The sequence below is a fragment of the Amorphotheca resinae genome (assembly GCF_003019875.1).
Source record: "Amorphotheca resinae ATCC 22711 unplaced genomic scaffold M430scaffold_5, whole genome shotgun sequence".
Taxonomy (NCBI): domain Eukaryota; kingdom Fungi; phylum Ascomycota; class Leotiomycetes; order Helotiales; family Amorphothecaceae; genus Amorphotheca; species Amorphotheca resinae.
Genome location: NW_020194475.1, coordinates 794940 through 816746, shown reverse-complemented (window position 1 = coordinate 816746; position 21807 = coordinate 794940). Strand labels below are relative to the sequence as shown.

The 21807-nt window shown below is 49.5% G+C and overlaps 8 protein-coding genes across 8 annotated transcripts; 5 read left to right on the top strand and 3 right to left on the bottom strand.

Annotated features, from left to right (window-relative positions):
- Window positions 1-844: 844 nt before the first annotated feature.
- On the top strand, window positions 845-2889 carry M430DRAFT_49920 (hypothetical protein; the record flags this gene model as incomplete). Its single annotated transcript, XM_024868101.1, has 2 exons — window positions 845-1074; window positions 1131-2889. 2 exons carry the CDS (start codon window positions 845-847, stop codon window positions 2887-2889), a joined length of 1989 nt encoding a protein of 662 aa, XP_024721507.1.
- A 452-nt stretch (window positions 2890-3341) lies between these two features.
- On the bottom strand, window positions 3342-4683 carry M430DRAFT_100606 (hypothetical protein; the record flags this gene model as incomplete). Its single annotated transcript, XM_024860647.1, has 3 exons — window positions 3342-4070; window positions 4123-4218; window positions 4366-4683. The coding sequence occupies 3 exons, from the start codon at window positions 4681-4683 to the stop codon at window positions 3342-3344; spliced, it is 1143 nt and encodes a 380-aa protein (XP_024721506.1).
- Window positions 4684-5638: 955 nt separating this feature from the next.
- Window positions 5639-6781, top strand: M430DRAFT_138531 (hypothetical protein; the record flags this gene model as incomplete). The annotated part of the gene is made up of 3 exons (XM_024862571.1): window positions 5639-5861; window positions 5930-6459; window positions 6515-6781. The coding sequence occupies exons 1-3, from the start codon at window positions 5726-5728 to the stop codon at window positions 6779-6781; spliced, it is 933 nt and encodes a 310-aa protein (XP_024721505.1). The 5' UTR covers window positions 5639-5725.
- Window positions 6782-7636: 855 nt separating this feature from the next.
- On the bottom strand, window positions 7637-12969 carry M430DRAFT_65952 (hypothetical protein; the record flags this gene model as incomplete). Its single annotated transcript, XM_024869202.1, has 5 exons — window positions 12427-12969; window positions 10198-12381; window positions 9622-10146; window positions 8175-8420; window positions 7637-8122 (listed from the first exon to the last, which is right to left on the bottom strand). The coding sequence occupies exons 1-5, from the start codon at window positions 12835-12837 to the stop codon at window positions 7637-7639; spliced, it is 3852 nt and encodes a 1283-aa protein (XP_024721504.1). The 5' UTR covers window positions 12838-12969.
- Window positions 12970-13306: 337 nt separating this feature from the next.
- Window positions 13307-14897, top strand: M430DRAFT_27299 (hypothetical protein; the record flags this gene model as incomplete). Its single annotated transcript, XM_024865572.1, has 4 exons — window positions 13307-13425; window positions 13908-13979; window positions 14034-14274; window positions 14325-14897. 4 exons carry the CDS (start codon window positions 13307-13309, stop codon window positions 14895-14897), a joined length of 1005 nt encoding a protein of 334 aa, XP_024721503.1.
- Window positions 14898-15442: 545 nt separating this feature from the next.
- Window positions 15443-15648, top strand: M430DRAFT_34576 (hypothetical protein). Its single transcript, XM_024866580.1, has one exon. It carries the CDS (start codon window positions 15458-15460, stop codon window positions 15617-15619), a length of 162 nt encoding a protein of 53 aa, XP_024721502.1. The 5' UTR covers window positions 15443-15457; the 3' UTR covers window positions 15620-15648.
- Window positions 15624-19613, top strand: M430DRAFT_119788 (hypothetical protein). Its single transcript, XM_024861757.1, has 7 exons — window positions 15624-16338; window positions 16414-16750; window positions 16803-16880; window positions 17068-17337; window positions 17390-18053; window positions 18102-18344; window positions 18395-19613. Exons 1-7 carry the CDS (start codon window positions 16017-16019, stop codon window positions 19223-19225), a joined length of 2745 nt encoding a protein of 914 aa, XP_024721501.1. The 5' UTR covers window positions 15624-16016; the 3' UTR covers window positions 19226-19613.
- Window positions 19614-19828: 215 nt separating this feature from the next.
- Window positions 19829-21352, bottom strand: M430DRAFT_58100 (hypothetical protein). Its single transcript, XM_024868710.1, has 3 exons — window positions 20306-21352; window positions 20177-20250; window positions 19829-20116 (listed from the first exon to the last, which is right to left on the bottom strand). The coding sequence occupies exons 1-3, from the start codon at window positions 21258-21260 to the stop codon at window positions 20021-20023; spliced, it is 1125 nt and encodes a 374-aa protein (XP_024721500.1). The 5' UTR covers window positions 21261-21352; the 3' UTR covers window positions 19829-20020.
- Window positions 21353-21807: the final 455 nt, after the last annotated feature.

The following is a 21807-nucleotide window of genomic DNA, read 5'->3' as shown; positions in this document are numbered from 1 at the left end:
CACATTAACCAGATTGATTAATCATGCCTTACTCATAAAAACTCTCGTCAAGATGATCGCGAAAGAAGCGAAAGAAGCGAAGAAAGACGAGAAAGCTTCTGTGCATTGGCTGACACTTTCCTGACAGCGCCGGTCTCTCGGGCTGAAGGCGGCGCTAGGCTCGAAAGGCACGAAACATGCTCATATTCTCTCAGACGAGCCCTCTCGCTTGCCAAACGACGATACAAAGACTGCAAAATCCCCGGCCCCAACGACGTGCGCCTGTATGCGCAAGTAAGAGACGCGCGAACAGTAATCATGATAAATAGAATCGTCTACTTCCCGCGAGCAAGGTTGGTCTTTTGGCGCTTTTCTTCTTCTGCAACGCATGCCGTGCGGGCGCGAGCAAGTTTCCTAGGACCCTTGATGGTCTTTCCCTTTGTATATCTGCTGCTGATCCCGCTGTTGCCCCTCTCCCACTCTGAACCCTCCCCTCCCGTCTTTTCTGGAGATGCGGGCATGAAAGAGATATGATATAATTCTATATCTATATCTGCCTTGTCTACCTCCTTTGCCTTCCACCCTTCGATCTCTTCAATCAGCATTTGCGCCTTCTATTCCCTCTGGGCCCCTTCCCCCCCCACATCTTTTGGTGGGTAGTAGATACCCGCGGGGCATCAGGTCAGAAGTCAAAAATCAGATCAAGTCGAGTTTCTTCACTCCTCGTCCTTCTGCCACACACAAACAAACCTTCGTTTCCTATACCCCCCATCTGTCTTTCACCGCCCCTCACGGTCGGTCGGTTCAAGCACGACAGCGTCGGATTCAGTACATCTCAAGCGACGCCGCCTCAAATACCGCCAATATGGATATGGATATGGGGGGTGGTTCAATGCCCACGGGCGGGCTCAATGCTTCAGGAATCGACTTCTCCAATGAGACTCAGGCAAATATGTTTCTGGGTGAGATCTTGGACGACAGCGTCTTCATGGTTGAGGCCAACATGTACGCGAGGGATTTCTGGTGGGGAGTGTGTGCGCTCATTGCTGCCTTTGGCTTCTTCAATATTGTCCAGAAGGGCACCGAGATTTCGAGGTATGTAAAGCGCTGGATAGCCCTACTCTAGAGGCAACGCTGAACGTTTTCAATAGGATACGTGCAGCGGCGGCCAATCGACCTCGGCCGGCCTCCCCCTCAAATATCGTCTCAAAGACGATTGCTTGTGTTACGGCAATCTTCCGTGAAGCTTCCTATGCTCAATATACACCGCAAAATGGCCGATTCCTTAAGGTCCCTCCCATTGGAACTATCATCCTAGTAGTCGGATACTTGTCCTGGGTGCTCTTGCTCGAATTCATGAACACTGACATTCCAGGGGCCCAGTACCATACGTCGATGGGGGTCCGAGCTGGTTGGCTGGCCGTTGCTCAGGTTCCACTGCTGATCTTGCTTGCTGGTAAAAACAACCTGATTGGATTTATTAGTGGCATCTCGTATGAGCGACTCAATGTCGTCCACCGATGGGCATCGAGGATGTTGTTTTTCCTCGCCACTCTCCATGTGATTCTCCTCCATATGGCATGGAACAAATATGGTCTCGGGGACCTGGAGTACTCCACCGATTCCTGCATACCCACAGGCTGGGCAGTCTACGCTATCCTGATCTGGATGAATCTCAGCACTTTGGCACCCTTCCGGAACTTTTCCTACGAGTTCTTTGTCGTCCAGCACATCATCACCTTCTTCGGATTCATTATCGCTGTGATGTTTCATTTGCCCGAAACCTATTCAAGGGTCTACATCTATATCCCGATTGGTCTCTATGTATCTGATCGGGGAATTCGATACCTCAGATGCGCATGGAACAATGCACGTCCTCCGAGAGCTATCATGACCGCCCTGGACGGTGGCGTAACCAAAATCACCGTCAAATGCAAGGCGATTAAGAAATGGAGCCCTGGAGCACACGTCTTCTTGTCCATTCCAAGATTCGGACCTGGGCAATCACATCCTGCCACTATCGCATCTATACCCTCATCCCATTCCGGTGATCTAGTATTCATCCTCAAAAGCCACAAGGGCTTCACCTCACGACTCCTAAAATCCGCCGTAAACTCTACCACGTCGCTTCTCCCAACCACCGAAGACTCTGGATCTCCATCACCTGAAACCTCGACACACATCGCCCTTATTGATGGGCCTTACGGCGGCTCTCATTCCGACTTCGCCACTTTTGACACAGTTCTCCTCATATCGGGATCTACCGGCACCACCTTTACCCTCCCCATCCTTCTTGACATTGCTGCTCGAGCTCAAAAAGCGCGCTTACCTGTCAAACGCCTGGTATTCGTTTGGATTGTCAAGAATACCTCCTGGACATCATGGACGTCTTCGGAACTCACCTCCGCCTGCGAGGCCCTCCAAGCAGCTGGCATTGAGCTTTCAATCCAGATTCACGTGACTTGCGACACCAACTTCACAACTGGGGAAGAAGATCAAATCAAGGAGTGTGGATGCCAATGTGACAAAAGCGCCGGCCCATGTTGCTGCGTTAACGTGGAGGAGCCTGACAGTAGCCAGGAAGCAATTGATGAGAAGGACCAATCTCTCGGCAAGGATGACCTCGAAGTTCGTCTGCAACCTCGGCCCAAGATCTCGAGTCTGAATTCAGGCACCAAGTCCCGAATCCTCCCGTGCGCATCCTTCCACAGCGGGCGACCAGATTTCTATTCCCTGCTGAGCGAGTTGTTGGAGGAAGCCGAAGGAGAGACCGGTGTCGCTGTCTGCGGTCCCCTGGGCCTGAACAGCGATGTCCGAAATACGGTGGTCAGGTTATCGGATGAGCGTGCTGTGAATAAAGGGACAGGAGCTGAGGGTATATATTTACATTGTGAGGGTTTTGGGTGGTAAGGTAGATACCAGATTACATGTGGGTCTTGAGCTTTTAAGCTTGGCGTTGGGAGGCGACTACATAAGGTACATCAATGAGTTATGAACGAATACAAATACATAATATGGTACTGAAAGTTCGCAAATTTCCTGTGCTATTCATTATCAATGAACCCGATAGAAAAGGTAAGGAAAGAGGCACGCTCGGTTAGGTTAGGTATTCAGGGGTAAGCACGCAGCCTGCTAAGAGAGAAAGAAGACTCACCACGCGAAATCAATCTATCACTAGAACCACTTTTATGGACGAATTATTCATTGATTCATTTATCAGTATCCATGATATATAAAATACATACATAAGACTCTCAAAATATAATTTCAAGGTAGATGGATGGACTAGATAATACAAGAAAGCATACCCATAAACTGCGCCGTACGCATCTATGCATTCCACTTCCCAAAAAAAACGTGTTTCAATAGCCAGGCATTATTCCCCTCGCAGAAGCAGAAGCAGAAGCAGTAGCAGCAGCAGCTTCGACATCGCTGCTAGTCATAAACCCATGATTCGCCGATCCCTCGTTATTCGTCGTCAATTCCCTCAATAAATAATCCGCACCTCCATCCTGATCCGCCCCCGCTGTAGCATGTTCATCCCCAACATACGAGCCGACGCCGACGCCAGCCCAGAAAGCTCGGGCGGCGCTGCGAGGGCCCCAGGCCCAGCCGGCACCGCGCGAGAGCGGCAGATGGTAGTAGCGGAAGGCGAAGAGGGCGCAGGAGGTGCCGAGGAAGTAGCCGAAGAGAATGTCGAAGGCGTGGTGGCGGAAATCGGAAAAGCGCGTCGAGACGATGTAGATACTGGATAGGAAGGGGATGATGGTTGGGATTAGGAGGTAGAGAGGTGGAGAGGCGGAGTGGGCGCGGAGGAGGGATGGGGAGGAGGCGGGGGTGTTGGGATTGGAGGGGCTGTGGGGGAGGTAGGGGATGGTGAGGCTGAGTTTGGAGGCGAGGAAGAGACTTAGATAGTTTAAGCCCGCCGAGGAGAAGGAGGAGTGGCCCGAGGGGAAGCTTCGGAAGCCGTCGTTCATGATGGATTTGTCTGTGTTTTGGCAGATAGCCGCGGTGACGAGGTTCCCGACTTCTCCTATGGCGTACTTTGACGCGTTGGCTAGATCCGGGTTGCAGCGGGATAGAAGATCAGGCTAGGGGCAAAGTTAACGAACTGGTAGTGGAGAGGATTGAGAGAGTGCTTACTCGGGGTCTGCCGAAGAGATTCTTCATTCCGTCGGTGATTAGAAATGCTGATGCTAGGGAGAGGCCAAGTCCAAGCCATCCTTGATGCCATTCCCACTGTATGGTTGAGAAGTCAGTGGTTACTCAATTGGGAACTGTTCAGGGGCTGTGGGGCATAAAAGTAAGGGGGTGTTTGCTCCCATACAATGTATGTCCCACCAGCGATGGCTCAAACAGGGTGGTTTTGCTTCCAAGGAATCTTACAAGTTTTCGTCGCCATATCAAAGACTTCGGTGTTGATTTTGATACAGCAGGACCCGGGACAAATATCATCGAGACTATAAAGATGATGACTCCCGGAGCCACCAGCCCGCAGAGGACCAGAGTCGACGTTGAGATCTTCTCCTTGACGACATATGGGAAGCTAATGTCTGGATCGGCGAGCGAGAATGGGCGTTTATTGGGCGTGATAATGGAGAAAACAGCGCCAACTACAGCGGTGAGTATTATGACTACCCAGTCAAGTACATATGAAAAGATCAATTTCGCCGAGACGCGGCCTGGACGGGCTCGCGGCTTCATGCTGGAGCTCATCTTGAGCGTGTCGGGGCGTTGAAAGCTGATTTGTCTTGCAAGCAGAAAAGATCTGAAGAGAAAAGAAAGAAAATATCACAGAAAAGAGAAAAAGAGAAGAAATGGAAGGCCAAACTTATCTCAGGCTTTGGGACGCGCAGATGTTGAAAAAGCCAAGAGGTCGAGGCACGCGAGCGACCTTCTCGCAACAGCTGACTGGCTGTCTATTGTGGCTTTGCTCTGGGAATTAAGATTCGGGTATTTTTAGATAGGGATAAATGCAAACGTTCAACGTAACAACCGTCCATTATAATAAGCCTGCCTCCTTTTGTCTATTCTTTTGAGCTTCTCTTCTCCAGGAAAGGCTGTTCTGTGCTTGGACTCTCTTTCTCTCTCTCAGTCGACGTCCAAGGCCGATTACTGTCACCAGTCTCTAGGCGGACCCGCGCGGTAGAGCTTGGAGCTTGGAGTTTGGCGCTTGAAGCTTCAAGAGGCTCGGTTCTCACGATGCCGAGGACTTTCCATTGGCTGTGGTTTGCCTACAGAGCAATGCAGATATTGCAAAGGTAGCCGCCGTGTTGTCGCGCGGCAATGGATGAAGCAGTGCGCTTCCCCGTTCCCCGTATCATTACGGCGGACTATGCGGACACCGGAGTAAGGTACAGCGGGGTTAACCCACCTTGGCGCTTTATCGGCACGTGCAGTCCCCGGGTCAAAGATTCTCCGGCGCGGGACAAAATGATATGATATTGCCATATGTCACCATCAACTCCGTATCTCAAACGTCGCGGGTGGAGAAGTTTAAAGTGGCTTTTCGTCATACTCCGTGCATTGCAAACAACTGCTGACGTAAGGGCATCGTAAGTCCGAAGGAGATATTGTGGAAAGCCTAAGTGATCCCATTCTTATAAAGCGCCAAAGCTCGCCCCTCTCTTCGTCTCTCACTATGTTTGCTCGTGCAGTTCGTCTTTCTTCGCGTGCTTCTTCCCAAATCTCACCTGTTTCATACAGACCTATTGCACTTCATCTTCACCTCCAACAACAGCGCAACATGACGACCCACAAGCTTAACACCGGTGCTTCCATCCCCGCCCTTGGCTTCGGTACCTGGCAGGACAAGGACGACCAAGAGGCCGCCGTCGCCGAAGCTCTCAAGGCCGGATACAGACACATTGACACAGCCAGAGGTGAGTTCTCCCCCGGAGAGACAATCTGTTCGTTTTTACGGCATTGGCTAACAGTCTTGGCTATGCAGTTTACGGGACTGAGCCCATGGTCGGTGCCGCCATCAGAAAGAGCGGCATTCCTCGATCTGAGATTTTCGTTACCACAAAGCTTTGGAACAACAAGCACAAGCCTGAAGATGTTGAGCCAGCTCTTGATGCATCCCTCAAGGATCTCGGGCTGGAATATGTCGACTTGTACCTGATGCACTGGCCCTGCGCTTTCAAGCCGGGTGAAGATCTGTTCCCCAAGGACAAGGATGGAAAGAACGAGACCGCCAATATCTCATACATTGATACCTGGAAAGCCATGGAGAAGCTGCTCAAGACCGGCAAGACCAAGGCCATCGGAATCTCCAACTTCTCCAGGGCCGAGGTCGAACATATCCTGAAAGAAGGCTCCGTTGTGCCTGCAGCTCACCAACTTGAGTGCCACCCCTGGCTACAACAGAACGACTTCACGGAGTGGCAGAAGAGCAAGGGTATCCACATCACAGGGTACTCACCTTTTGGCAACCAAAACGACATCTACGACCGTGGCAAGAACATGGGCAAGCTGATGGTAAGCATTCCAGTGTTTCGAGTTATTTTGCATTGCTAATTGCATCTCTTCCCAGGATGACCCAACTCTTGTCGAGATTGGCAAGAAGTACAACAAGACCGGAGCACAGGTGGCTTTGGCATGGGGTGTTGCGAAGGGCCACTCCGTCCTTCCAAAATCCAAGACTCCCTCTCGGATAAAGGCAAACTTGGAGGGTGACTTCAAGCTTGACCCTGAAGACATCAAGAAGATCACTGCCATTGACAAGAAGCTGAGATTCAGCGACCCGACCGAGACCTTCGGTTACAACTTCTACACCGACCTGGATGGCAAGCAACAGTAGAGGGTCACTCATTGTATATGACTATGATACGACGACGACAGAAAAACGAGATTTATATAGTTGGCCATTGAGTGGTTAAAATAACGATTATGTTGGTGACGAACGATCTCTATGATATGTGATATTCATACTCTTCATTTCAGAATCAAGTGACAGTTAAAAGACGCCGATTCCTGCAGCCCCTTGAGCACGTCGAATCGATTTGCCAGAGGTAAATACTCCATCTCCGTCTCCGTTTCCGTCTCCGTCTCCGTCTCCGTCTCCCTCCCTCTCCCCCCCTTTTTGAACCCCACCTCGCGGGAATCCCACATACCGCCGTCACCCCCCCACCCCTCCATCCCTTCCCCCTACCACTTCCTCCCCTTTTTTCAAAGCCCCCCTTTCCCATAAAACCCCCGAAATCCAAGTCAATCAATCAACTCACCGTCTCTTACCTTACCTAACCATCTACCGTGCGATGAATTTAAATAAATAAATAATTACTAGAGTCTGTGTTGAAATAGCGTGGTATGGGACGGGGATTCTAGGTTACACGGGTATGGTCCTTGAATCGGACTTAAGAGCAAGATACTCCGTACTCAGGATTTCACTGTGTTTGGTATATTATGCTTGGTATGCGTGGGCACACTGTAAGAGCGATAATAGAGTAGGAATAGGGGAAGTTGTCAAACAACGCCATTTCTATACTAGGTAGCCACTCTAAGGCTTGATACGACACGGAAACTTTGCGTCGGATAAAGCCTTGTTCAACGCCTGGCAGTGTAACCCATCACTTCTAAGAAACATTCATGAAAGAAAGACAATCCATAGCCAAATACTCGAGACTGCTTTTCTTTCGGTTCAAAAAAATTACGCTCACTGGCCCTCCCCTCGCACCATCTCTCTCTTTTCCAGCCCCTCGATGTTGACGTTCTCTTCTTCCTCCTCTTCCGAATCTTCGGCGTCAACATCCTCTTCATCCTCCTTGAAACCACTTTCGATCTCGAGCTTGCGCAGGCGTCTTCGCATATCATCCCTTTCTGCGTGCTGCCACCGTATCAAGGTCGCTGGAGCATGGACCTTGAAACCATAAATCCTTGGCACGTATCGATCGTAGCTCTTCGTAGGGATCAGGGCCGGATAAACTTGAAAAATGATGTTGTGGAAGGACGAGCCGAAGTAGGCACCATCGATAGCAGAGTGCCTGGAAGACTTGGGATTGTATATATCTTCACATCTGGCACAGTAGAGCTTGACTGCCTTCACGTTGGGGACGTCTGATTGGCCCATGGGCAAGAGGGGGTGTGACTTGCACATAACGCGTGGGCATTTCCCGAAATCGGCCTTCTTATACTTCTCGAGCTATGATGAGATATCAGCATGATCCTTATTAGGCTCTCGGATAATCACAAACCATCTTTGCCAAGCCCCTCGTCGTTACAATGTATCTTGCATGCACAAGTCCATAGAGGTGCCTTGCAGACTTTTCGATGGTCTCCCGCATTTCATCATCGCAGTCGAGATCGAAGACATCTGTGACAAGATCCAAGGCATATTGATAGTATTGTACTTCTGTATTCAGGCCGGTAAGATTGAATCGGTCCGTTAGATAATCCTCGTCAATTTCACAGAAGTATTCGTTCCCCCGCGAAGAGATGAACTAGAGAGAAATATTAGCAAATGGTCACCAATAGCCCAAGTAAAATAGGTAGAGAACAAGAAATTTCCAGGAATCTCCGGAACGCTGCACTTCTAGACGAAGCCTTTCTATATGCTCAGCTACTTCCGCATAGAAAGCCCTTCCCTCTTCGACGTCAGTGTTGCAGCGATGGTTGGTTCTGACAGCGATAACAACTTGCTCATCATCAACCCGCGTGGCTTCGACAGAAAACCGACGTTTTGGTTGAACCTCGACATCACTCAGCTGGCTTGCTCGCCTCTTGCGAGATATTGCAAGGTCAAGTGCAGCGATAGAGCGGTCAACAAGGGGTTCGTCGGATGCAGAGGCACAAGGATGGTTTGCTCGTGATTCTTCCATGCTTCGCAGGTGTTTGGCAGGTGTGTGCACTTCGTCGCGCGGAGGTGAGCTTGGATTTGGAGTGGCCGCCGTGATGCTAACGTGCTCATCCAAGCCGTCCTCCACCACAGTCTAGCAGGCATCGCACATGGCCCTCCTTCAATCCTCCTCCGTCCCTTGTGCCTTCCTCCAGAACGGGGGCGCATGGCGCAGAAAGTATGTCTGATGAAAGGTTCAGACTTACCCAGTCTCTCCAGTAGCTTGTGTAATCGCTATCCGTCTCGCTGTTGAAGTCATCCATGATTCAAGTCGCCCTTCAGCAGGTGCTCATAGGGCACTAGCCAGGTAGGCAGCTTCGTCCGCTGATATCGAGGAAGGCGTCCCGAGGCTGGCGTTGGATGGATGTTGGTGAGGCTCGGATTTATACGAAGCGATTTGGTGCAGGCGCGGGGCAATTGATCTTACTAAGCGGGAGGCCGCCAAGGCAAACATTGTCTAAGAGGGGCTATATGGAAAATAATCATGCAAATTGATGGTCATATTCAAATAATCAACTATTCCGGACTCGCTATTGAGACAAATACACTGCGCTATAACGCCCCTCTATGCCGCGAAATTCAAAACCCTAAGTTACTGTCCATGTAGCCTTTTCGCCGTGCGGTGAGAGATAGCCTTCTGAGCCGCTATCCTTTATACTGCTATCCGACCTTTCATCCTGGTCACTATCATCCCTACCATTCATATTGCGAGAGGAAGATTTGATCGCCCGCGGGATCTTCAGCCTGCTCCCTTCAAACATGAAGCTGCTGTTTTCAAGTTGGTGCCCGGGGCTTCTGAGATTCACGAGCTCTAACGCCTCCACCAGCGTGGCTCCGCTCTCATCCAAAGCTGCTAGAAATCGTGCAAGCTCTTTACACAATTCCCAGTCCCCTTCGTCCTTGGCTCTTGCGAGCAGCCGGACCAACTGTTCCGAACTTGAGCTTAATTCCTCGAAATTGTGGAGGATAAGCAAGTATCCACCAGCTGTCTTCAGCAAGCCTCTCCGAAGAGACTCCTCGAAGAGCTCCTGAGGAGGCGGTAGGTATGTGAAAAGCGTGCGCCATGATCGCACTTCCGTCTTTCGGGTACATTGCACCACAATATCAAGGTATTGGCTGAACGAAGACAAAAATGAGAGCACACCAGGTAGCAGAGCGGTCTCTGGAGGCGGTGCTGTATCTACTTCTTCGTCAAGAACATTGTGAAGGAGGATCTCTAGAGAGTGGGCAAAGTATGCGAGGTTTCGATACTGGTGAGCGAAGTGTAATGCCGCAGGCGAATCATACCGAGCCAGATGGAACCGAAGAACCTGAGGTATGAACAAGTGAGTCTGGTGGTGGGTTAGCACAAGAAAGGTATTTGGAGTTCTGGAGATACAGACCCCTACGGTGAATCTGAAAAAAGCGAAGCTCACATCCCTGCGCTGAACAATCTCAGGTTCAATGCCAATAAGGATTCCTTTCCCTAGTAAGACTGATAAGGGGTAGAAATCTATCGGTATTGAAACCATCGGTGGTAACTCCCGAGCCAGTTCCGTAGAGGCAGATCGAAGTACATCCTGGACATCGGTCCAAACCTTCATATCATTGCCCTCAAAAGTCCATAACGAGTCTCGAAGTGGGCCATTTCCCTCATCCTGACCATTTTCTTCTCCGGCTGTTCCGTAAACCGACGCCCCCACACCTCGTGGAGGGTTGGAAACCTGCTGATCTCTCATCAAAGCGTAGTATTCGACATTTTGAGAGATTACACGCATATCATATTTGAGTTGGTTTTCCTCGTTGAGTGACGGCTGAAGGAGAACCAACTTGCCGTCAACGAGAAACAAAACAGTGGCAACAGCAACATCCTGTGATGGGTCGCCCTCGACTAGCTGCTCCTCTGGTAAGATCCAGCTGAGACCCCTAACTCTAGCAGGCGACCTCACGATCCCGTGAAAGGCAATTTGGCCAACTTGAACAAGTTTGACTGTTCTAGATGTTGCCATAAAGATATAGTGATATAAGAGATTGTCATAGGTATAAACCAAGAGCGAGTCGTCCCCAGAAGGTGCAATGAGAACAACAGGGGCTGGCAATACCTCGACATGAAGCACTAACGAATTGTCAAGCGCTGCCTCGCGAGAGAAGAGGCGTATTTCAAAGGATTCTCCAGCTTCCACAGCAGCTATGAGAATATGTTGATGCCAGCACATACCTCCTCTTACCTGGAACTCGTTTTCCATATTTTCATTGACGAAAGTTTTCCATCTCCCGCTGTTGACACTATAGTGTGCCAACCCACGCCGACCAGCCACGGCGACGTATCTGCCGTCAGCAGATATGGCAGATGATCGGATTGGCCACTGATCCACCAAGTAACTAGAAGGTATCTGGGCAATGTGCCACAAAGATGTTTCGGCCGATATTGTTGTCAAGTCGGGTAGATCATATCCTCGGTATATCATTAAGCTTGATGTGGTTTGAAGTAATGTTCGAGAAATGTTGGCTGAGGTATAACACCCAGTGATGGCGCTTCGAGCCATCTCCATGGTCCATATACGATCATCCCGTAGGCCAATCATTAGAATATCTGACCCTCCTCCAATCCAAGCAGCTTCTTTGATGCCACACAGCCAGCCTTCTTCGTTTTGCTCGGAAAGATTTCGATCGGCACTAAAACTTGTAGCTCCAGGCTTTCCAAATACACTCCACATAGCCCAACCATTTTCATATCCAGCAAAGAGACAATATCCATCGGGAGAATAAGTTAAACATGTCAGACGGCCTGAAGATTGTCTAGAAACCGAGGCTTTGTGTGTGTGTGAGGGTGGAATATTACCCACATAGTCTCTGGCCGTGTAGACATGGATTGTACCATCTGTACAGCCAATAGCTATGAGAGAAAATCTAGCATTAATAGCGGACTTGGTTGCATATGATCCAGCAGTATGGGGAGTGTGAAAACAGTAACCCATGAATAGTTTCTGGGGTGCCTCTGTGTCCGTTGACGGAGAGACCCGTTGCACGGCATACGCTCTGCCATCGCTGGTAATCCAGGTAGACAAGTTCATGGGCCGGTCATGAACCATCTCCGTAACAGTCGACTTCTTCGACAACCACTCCATCTTGCTAAGCAGCTCAGTACTTGTCTGTTTTCCGGTGCTATCGGGGGTCCATCGTATGCATTGGATAGCTGCCGGTTTTTGGGTTGCAACAACAATCTCATCATCAAGTGCCAACGCTCTTCCAATACCAGCATCCACCTTGATCACCATCCGAAATCGAACACTTACATCCCGGACCCCTCCTCCTTCCCCAGGTCCCCAGAGAATCCTGTCTCCCCCTTGACTTCGTGTCCCACTAAAATTACTCTGCCTCCGGGCTTGACCATTTATATGATTCGCAAAATGGGGTCTGTATACCCGAGTGTCTGGATCAGTAGCCAAGCTATATGTGATGAGGTAGCCGAGCGTAGTCTGAACGACGAAGATGGCAGAATCAGGTCGTACAAGCAACGAAACATTTGGCCCGTAAGTCCTCAGAGATTTGCTGGACCTCACAACCATAGCTAGTATGGCGGTTGGCTAGACTAATTAGAAGTGCTGGTACCATAGGCTGGGATAGCATACCTTCGTCTGCCATATTGTCAGAGACGTTGATGTTATGACAGCAAAAAGATGCCCCGTCCTCGATACTCTCAGCGCCAGTATGGGTTCCCTTCCTGCGAGTTCTGAAGCTCTGCCAGGTACAGAAGAGTCGTGTTCGAGGAGTCGCGCTGACAGAGGACGTTGATTATCTTGTTCGACAGGCTTGATACCCGGAGTCATTGGGGTCACCGGCGTGGACGTCCCAGAAATGGGTTCAAGGCTGTAATCTGACCTCCCTCCTGATCCATTGCTTGGGGCATCCCCTTCAACAGAGCCAGTACCCTCAGTTGTTTCGCGCGATTCGGCATCATCATCGGACTCGACAACGCGCTTTCTTGTTGTCCTGCTGTTGCTTGCTGCATATATCCGGGGTGCTCCAACGGGCCAGTACATGGCGACGCAATACCGCTGGATACTTCATTCGTATGCTCGCATGCCAGCGAAGTGGCACAACAATGGGCGCACGTTCAGAGAAGCTCTTGGAGTTCAATTCATTTCGAAGGCTGAAATACTGTAAGTATGCAGTCGAGCTCGCTCCTTCGAAGGTGTACTGGATGCAACTGGTACGGAGGAAAGGGGGCTATTGATTGGTCGGTTGACGACGAAGTCCCTGGCTGTGTCTCGCCCCATCCCAATTCGCCCACCCATTCCACGAATACCATTCACCTCTTCTTCAACCTTGTCCATCTCATTATCCAGTGAATATATGCCATATATCCGTCAGCTGGATTATTACTTGTTGATACTTTACTGGCCGCAGAAGTCGAAAGTGTCAAGGTACCTAGATAACTTTTTCAGTTTGCCTCTCCGTACTCCTCCTTGTATTCTGTACCTGCAGAGAACCTAGGATCTACGCCGAGAGATGGCGCCGCCCCCGCGCCAAAGGCTGAACGTCTCTAAAGAAAGATTCTCTTTACTTTTCAGTACTGCGAAGACTCAAACCTACCACGATCCTGGATCAAGAGGGCCAGGTTTTCACAGGTACGTCTTTACAATCTTCTCCTGTCGCGTCCTAGCCTCTTGTTCTTTCTCTCCACGGACGTATCCTTGTATATGCGATCTCAAAACGTCATCCTACACAGTCATAGGCTTTCTTTTTTGGCCAATTGATCATGATCGTATCCATTCTTGGTGAAATTCAATGACCTTTTCTCTTTGGAATTCTCTTGACAATGAACCAAAAAAAATGTGATCAATCAATCTCCTGTCCTTCATAAACCGAATCAACAAAGTAGTTGAGCGGCGTCACCGGGAGTCTGAGTCACTGTATTACTTTTGGTGGACAAGGAGAGGACAACTCTGAGTTTTCCAGGTTTCGAAATGACACGTTAGTTCTGGGTATTCGAATGAAAGAGCTACATAAACAGAGGCGTTGAACCATGCGACTATTTCTTTACGTCTTCAGCAGTAGCTGGTTGTTGAAATTCCAGTTTTCCACTCCAAAGCTAACTTACAAATTGTAGTCTACGGACGATTGCCTGGAATCCCCTGGGTACCTTGATAGCCGCTGGATCTGCAGATCGAACCCTACGGGTGTATGAACCAAAGTCCCCCCATAAACGGCCTCTGCTAACTCTTGGTTGATTTAGTTGGAATCCAGACCGTCCTAATGTGAAATACTCCACAGATCTCAAAGGTCATGCGGCAGGGATTGAGAAGGTCGCCTTCAATCCTGTAAAGGACGCTGAGCTGTGTAGTGTAAGCAGCGATGGCGTCGTCAAATTTTGGGACGTGCGTACAAAAGCCGTGGTCAATGAAGTAAAAGGTCTCGGCGATGCCTTCACGTTGGCATGGTGTCCAGATGGAGAAACACTCGTGGTTGGGAACAAGGTACAGATTCCTCCCATCTTGCTCGAAATCCTATGACTGACAAACTTCAGGCTGATAATATATTTATCTTGTCACCAACGCAATCGACACCAATAGCATCTCATCAACAGTCTGTTCAAACAAACCAGATAGCATTTTGCTTTAGTGGCAAGAAGATTTTCCTCACAACCGGGGAAGGGAAAACTAAAATTCTTTCATACCCTGACTTTAAGCCGATTTTTCATTACAGCTATGACCCAGATACCCCTTTTACACTTAATGGCCATACCTCATCTTGTCTCTCAATCGAGATGCAACCTACCGGGCGATTCCTTGCGACTGGCGGTTCGGACTCTATCATAGCCCTCTGGGATACAACGGATTGGATATGTCAGCGGACGTTGATTGACATGACTGGGCCTGTTCAAAGTATCAGTTTTAGTTTCGATGGGAGTTTCATCGTGGGCGGCAGCGATGAGGGCTCTGGATTGGAGATTGCACACACGGAGACTGGGGAATATGTTCACAGCGTCAAGACATCAGGGGCGTGCCCTGTTGTTGCCTGGCACCCATCCCGGTATTGGCTTGCCTATACTGATCTCGGCAGTCTAAAGATCGTTGGTATTGATCCAGAAAGGAGATAAAAGCAGATCGTTTGTTACATCTGAAAGAGGAATTGTACATTACCCATGACGTTTTCCGGAATTCTCCAAGCTATGGTGGTCACAGTATCGGCTTTGTCTTTCTATCCCGGTGGCCGTTGTGTATGTTCTTCTAGTGATGTGAGTAAATATTGTACAATGTTGTCAACTCTGCTGGTTTATTCTTTTGTTGTTCTCGTTCTGGAGAGCATTACTAGAATTGTCTTGGTGACTTGGGATAGCAAAACAAACAGCTTCCTTCCCGCTTTGGTGTCAACCGTGTGGCTACAGTGTTTGAATGGTGATATGATTTGTATGTCTCTTGATCGCATCCCTTTCCTAGGGAATGCCTACTTAAGGTACCTCCTCAGCTTCTTGATGATAGCACGTGATCGGTCCAATATCTCCCCGGCTCGTTACTCGCACTGAGCTACGGCCGAGTCGCCGCTGGGCGATGTGGCATGGCCGCTCGGCTAACAAACCCAAACGCAACGGCGTTGTTGCCTTGAGGTCCTGGGTCTTAGTTCTGACATACTGAGCTGTACGCAGTACGTACAGAGCACATGGCTGTTGTTGTTCAAAGCGAATCCTTCGAGTCGCGCGCCCTCTCGCTTCTGATCTTCATGGCATCTTGTCTCGTCTCTCTTCTCCTTCTTCCAAACACATCCCCCCCTCCCTTCAAAGCCCTTCCTTTGTTCGTTGGCAGTGAGATCTCACTCCATTGATGTCGGAGTTAAAGCGAAGCGAACGCCGACTCGTATAATCCGAATTTAATTATATACTTTTTGGAACGAGCAATTCCCACCGCAGACTTGGGGAGCGCGGGGCGCAATCTCAGGTCCTCTGTCCTCAAAACATTCAATTTTCAGAATGAATGTAATGAGAATCTTTTGGCAACCCACCAGAATTGCATTCGCATCTACCTGCAACGATTTAGCGCCCATCTAGGCGGCTATCCCGCAAGCATCGCATAGAGCTCCAGTGTACCATTTCTCATTTTTCGCAACGGCAGGTTGAAATCTAGCAGGGTCTGTCTTGTGAGGAGGCGAGGTTTGGTTGAGCTTATTGCAATCCTTGGAAGTGCGCTATAATATTCAGACAACAAACATCTGTGTCGAGACTATGTCATCTGCGTCAAATACCCCTCCCGAGGGCTTTTTCAACGATCTCTCCCGCCCAACAGGGAGCAATGGACGAGACAGTCATCAAAGTCTCCCTGTGGATGCGAATGCTACAGCTGGGGGAGCAAGCGCCGGTGATTCTGTTGTCCCCAAGCCCAAACGCATCGCTTGTATCATATGTAGGAAAAGGAAGCTCAAGTGTGACGGATCAAAGCCAAGCTGTTCGACATGTACGAGATTAGGCCATAGTTGCGCGTATGATGAGGTTCGCAAAAAGTCGGGGCCAAAACGAGGATACGTAAAGGCCCTGGAAGAGAGATTAAGTACGTCTCCCTAGGGCTCACTTGGAATATCTCTCGATATCAAATTACCAAACTAACAGGCTCACGTCTCTACAGAACAGGTTGAGACATTGCTCAAAACACAGGACCCTCTGGTATCCGTACCAGAAGCTGGACCAACAAGCTTCACAAGCAGCCAAAGCTCTGGAGTTGGTCTTCAGCCTGTTGGAGCCACAGATTTCGGATCTCAAAATCCACCTGGAGGAGTTGTAAATGAAGTTCCTACAGAACGCTGGCGTTATAATGAAGGATCTCCTCAACAGCCAATAGATGATCTGGGATTTAATCCTGATATCAATATGAGTATGGGGCTTGACGATACCCCTTTCACTTGGGAAATGATTGGGCTTGGTCTTGAAGAGCCACTACCACCTCGAGAAACCATCGACGAATTGTACGTGGTGGGCTTGATACACTCTCCAGACAACACGCTTACATGCAAGCAGACATCAAATATACTTCGAAAAAATACATCCATCTCTGCCGATGATACACAAGTTTCGGTATCTCGCAGCAATGAACCTGTAAGCTATTGGAATTTCCTTGAGTGGATTTTCCTCTGGTTTAAAAAGGGCTTACTCCCTCTGTCTGCATGCCTGATTTGGGATCCACTGGATCAAGTGCCGCATGGCGTCTGGAATATTGCTTTATCTCTTGTGTTTCAATTTTGGAAACTTCCCTTTCTGATAAGTTATACTTACCGACTCTTAGGGCGCCAAATCAACGTCCTCCAGTTACCTTACGATATGCTATGTGGACGCTCGCTGCTTCAGTGTCCGAGAAGTACATGCATCTCAAGGACCATTTCTATCAGCGATCACGGAAGTACATGGAGGCCGATTACCTGAAGGGCCATGGTGAACACATGATATCTGTCGCGCACGCGCAAGCACATGTTTTACTAGCTTCGTTTGAATTCAAGATGATGTATTTCCCGAGAGCGTGGATGAGTACAGGTTCGGCAATACGTGCATGTCAAATGTGAGTAGTAACTCTCACGTCAATCAAATTTCTGCGTGCTGACTCTGCACAGGATGGGTCTCCACAGAATAGATGGAAAAGGGTTGGATGTAAAGCAATGCCTTCCTGAACCTCGAGATTGGACGGAAAAGGAGGAAAGACGGAGGACTTTCTGGATGGCTTTCTGCGAAGACCGTTATGCGAGCATCGGAACAGGCTGGCCGATGACCATTGACGAGAGGGATATACTGACAGACTTACCTGCATCAGAAGAAGCCTTTGAGATGAGTAAGCCGGAACAGACGCTGTCGCTCTCAGAGTCGATGAACCTTTCTGGGGCATCTAAGCTCTCTTCCTTTGGAGGAGTTGCGTTGATGGCTTGCTTGTTTGGCCGGAATCTTGACCATTTACACCGGCCTGAGCCTAACGACTGCGATGATGATTTGAATGGGGAGTTCTGGAAACGACACAGGAATATGGACAACATCCTCCTCAACACATCACTGTCGCTGCCTTCACATCTGAAATTACCCCATGGGCTATCTAATCCGAATATCGTTTTTACTAATATGAACATTCACACGTCCACAATCTGCCTCCACCAGGCAGCGATATACAAAGCCGATAAAAACAAGCTTCCAGCTTCGATAAGCGCAGAAAGCAAGGTACGATGTATAACTGCTGCTAGTGAGATTGCTAGCATCATGCGGATGGTTTCTCATATGGACTTAGCATCTGTAAGTCTTCTTCCTAATCAAGGCACATACGATGCTGATAGAGCCTAGATGAATCCGTTCGTGTCATTCTGCTTGTATGTAGCGGCTCGCGTTTTTGTTCAGTATTTGAAGAGCCGTCCGGACGATAGCCAAACAGGAGACTCTTTACGATTCCTCCTTTCAGCCATGAACGCTTTGAAGAAAAAGAACCCTTTGACCGAGTCGTTCTTAGTACAACTGGATGTTGATTTAGAAGGTCTTGGTATGCGAAATCCTAAATATAAACCCATCTTCGCATATAGCGAAGACAATGTAAGTCCACTCAAGCTGCCGCTCTCGGATATCGCGACTGACAGAGATAGCTCGGGCTCTCAAGTGCAAAAATGCCTCCTCGCACGAGCAGACAGACCCCCAATGGAATGCCTCGACGCTTTCAAAACGAGTGCAATTTCATGATAATATCTGAGGATAGGGAAGTCCATTTGGACAATAACACTCCAACAACTTTACCAGATGCTTCGACCGATTCGGGCCACGAGTCAAATCCAGCCTCTGGAGTAGAAGCAAGTGCTGTTAATGATGCATACAAAGCTTTCGATGGCGGGAGGCTCAATTGGCTTCCCCTCCGAGATCAGCAGACTGGAGATCTGGGACAAGACGTTCAACGCACAATGCAAGGTCTGGTTCTTGGTTCAATACCTCCTGCACCATATGGGGAGCCTGGTAACTCCAGCAGTTCGGGCTACGTGAACAGCGGAGGCAGCAATACTGCGGATACGGGCATGTCCCCCGATACAGGTCGCTCAGGCTCTAATCGCCCAACGCCCAACTCGCCCAGCCCATCCGAACCACGGCTGAACATGCAAGCGGGACAGAGTAACCCAGGTGGCAGTCCTTATGAGACCAGCTCGGGAACATCACATCAAGTACAACACTCAACCTCCCACAACAGAACGCTGGACTCGTTCTTCTCCACACAACCTGATTATAGCGGTATCCCCGCAATGGGCCTCGCATCCGATAATCCCTTCAACATCCCCGAGACGCCCAGCAGGGACTTCCCACCCGGGTGGGAGATGACCGAGCAGACAACAGGCTTAACGCCTATCGGGGAAGGCGTATTCCGACACCTCTACGGACTCGGCCCCCTGGATCCTATGCCCATGGATCTCGGATGGGAAGGGAACTCCTAGGCAGACCTCCTCCTCCACTCCTCTAATCGAAGGCGAACACGGAAGTTCTGGGGGGGCGTTTTTTTTTTTCTTCTTTCTCTTTTTGGAAACAGTAAGGCATATATCATCAGGAGTCGGAGTCGGATAAACATGTAGCGCTATGGGAAACACTCCTCTTGGAACGCCATACTTTTGTATGCGTAGGATACATACAGGATACCATTCTCCTTTTACTGGGGCGTTCTTTTTCTTCCAGCTTGTAAAAATAAGCAAAAAATACTTTACTCTTTGAGCTAGGGGAACTGGCGTTGCTCTTCTCTTCTCGCTCTTGTCTAATACCGAATATGTATATCGATGGATAGGTAGACAGCTACGGCAGGCATGTATAAGAAAGATTCTGCTTCCAGACCTAGATTCGTGACATGGCTTCTCTCTCTCTCTCTAGCTTTTATGAAAGTGATGATGATGTTCGCGGCGAGAAATCAATGGATACATACACTCATGCAACGAAAGAAAGGAACCAAGTAGTGGCCAGGTTGAATTCTATCATCTCTGTCTTGCGGGAGCCGAAGCACGGAATGGCTGCATGCAGAGCGATGTCCCATTACTGCGGAGAGGACTTGTGGTATATGGAAATGTGTGAAGCTTCTTACAGAAATCCTACAAGGACCAAGTCTTTTTGGCACATGGTCTAGCTATCTCTAATTTATACACGGGAGAGACCCTAAAATGTACTGAATGCACCCTATCAACCTCCGGGAGATAGATCCTCTGCAGATCCCATATCCGGATTAATGAACCGCCAACGTTCTCTCTCTACGCCACTCTCCGCTTTCCGTGGTTCCTCTCGCGCGGTGTCACAACCCACTTGTTTGGTTTTCTGACGTGGCGGGTCTTGTATCCACCTTTGGCCTACAATAAAGTTAATGGGTTTTCACGAAGAGAGGCGGTGGTGGAATTCTCTAGACTTACAGGCATACCCCAAGGACTGACTGGATTGACATTACCCTTGGATTTTCCTCGTCCACCACCGTGGGGATGATCAGCTGCAGTATGATTAGCTCACAAATCGTGGCCTAGGTTTGAAACGGAATGCCTTACCGGCGTTCATGGCAACACCTCTGACTGTAGGTCGAATATTCAGCCATCTCGACCGACCAGCCTTACCAAGTTGCCGATGCTGGTAATGGGGATTGCTGGCAACTCCAACAGTAGCACACGCGTCTTTGCTGACATGTCGAACTTCTCCGCTTTGAAGGCGTACAGTGACGTATTTTTGGCCGCCTTTCCCATCATCATCCTTCGAGACGACGATGCCGTACGTCCCAGCGCTTCTACAGAAGACAGCCCCCTTGCCCTTCGTAGAGCCAATATTGTAAATCTGAGTCCCAACAGGAATCATATGAAGTGGCAAGCAGTTGCCTCGCCAAGCAGTCTTCGCAGCCAACACACCAGGATCTACTACACCCCCCATACTCTCCAATAGATCCTTTGGAATACCAGCTCGGTAGCTCTGCACTGTATCCCCAGCCCTCATGCCTTCAGCAGCTATGATGTAGCTCTTTCGGCCTGTAGCCTCTTCATTGAGCAAGGCGATATGCGCGCTTCGTCCAGGATCGTGCTCAATTCTCTCGACGGTGTGTTTTCCGGGGGTCATCCGGTCGAAATCAACAATTCTTATTCTCCTCTTGTGACCACCACCTCGATGTCTGACGGTGACTCGACCGCTATTGTTTCTTCCTCCTTTCCCATGGCCCTTCTTTGAGAATGTCAGTGGAAGAAAGGGCCGCCCTTTCCACAGGTGGTCGTTGATTGGTCTTTTGAGATGCCGTACACCGGGGGTTCGAGGCTTATACGTCCGCATCATGAAGGCGGCATTGCTATCGTCGGTGGTGACAGGTGGCGCAAAGCCAGCTGTCTCTACAGGAGGAGGAGGAGCTGCGACTTCCACATTCTCGACGACTGTTGCATAGGTACGGGGTAGAGACTGCCGGACAGAGAGATATCTGCATGTCGCCCTCGAGGACTGCCGCAAGAGTAACCTTGGTTGCAACATTGCGGGCAGAAGCAATTGATCCGTCCGCCAGAGGAATCTACCTCGCAATGGCGTATAGGATGGGTCGGTGGGGATGCTGTCGTCGAATGTCTTGCTGGACTCGGAATTTCATGAACTTCGATCGATTTAAGCTTGGTTTTGCGCAGCCACAGTTCACTTCAGCCACACTGCTAAAGATGCCTGAGGCTTTAACTTGGTTGCCCCGCAGATTCTGGTTGCTGTCAATAAAGCTCCACCACTCTCCACCCACTTCAGGGCCACTTCAGACTCGCGAGTTTCCTTTAATTCCTCGGATTCTACGCACCATTGACACCAAGGAGTACCACCCGCGTATAAACCCTCAGACCAAGTTCCCCTGGTTCGTCCTACGTACAACTCGCGTCCTCGAGTTGATTTTGTCTCTGCTGCACAAGGATTTCGCGTTGGATTTCCCGTGTGTCTTGGAGGGATTCTCTCTCGCGCTAAATCGCCAGGCATAACAAGCGAAAACCATACACATCCAAAGCTCGTCCCTTAAGTCTTCACGTCTTTCCAACCTCTCTAAACA

Bases quoted from the DNA above. Each gene is read 5' to 3' on its own strand.
- M430DRAFT_34576 (XM_024866580.1), top strand. From the start codon at position 15,458: ATGGCTGTTGTTGTTCAAAGCGAATCCTTCGAGTCGCGCGCCCTCTCG.
- M430DRAFT_119788 (XM_024861757.1), top strand. From the start codon at position 16,017: ATGTCATCTGCGTCAAATACCCCTCCCGAGGGCTTTTTCAACGATCTC. The intron at 16,339-16,413 runs GTACGTCTCCCT...ACGTCTCTACAG, and splicing joins GGCCCTGGAAGAGAGATTAA to AACAGGTTGAGACATTGCTC. The intron at 16,751-16,802 runs GTACGTGGTGGG...ACATGCAAGCAG, and splicing joins CGAGAAACCATCGACGAATT to ACATCAAATATACTTCGAAA.
- M430DRAFT_58100 (XM_024868710.1), bottom strand. From the start codon at position 21,260: ATGTTGCAACCAAGGTTACTCTTGCGGCAGTCCTCGAGGGCGACATGC. The intron at 20,251-20,305 runs GTAAGGCATTCC...ATCATACTGCAG, and splicing joins AGGTGTTGCCATGAACGCCG to CTGATCATCCCCACGGTGGT. The intron at 20,117-20,176 runs GTAAGTCTAGAG...ACTTTATTGTAG, and splicing joins TCAGTCCTTGGGGTATGCCT to GCCAAAGGTGGATACAAGAC.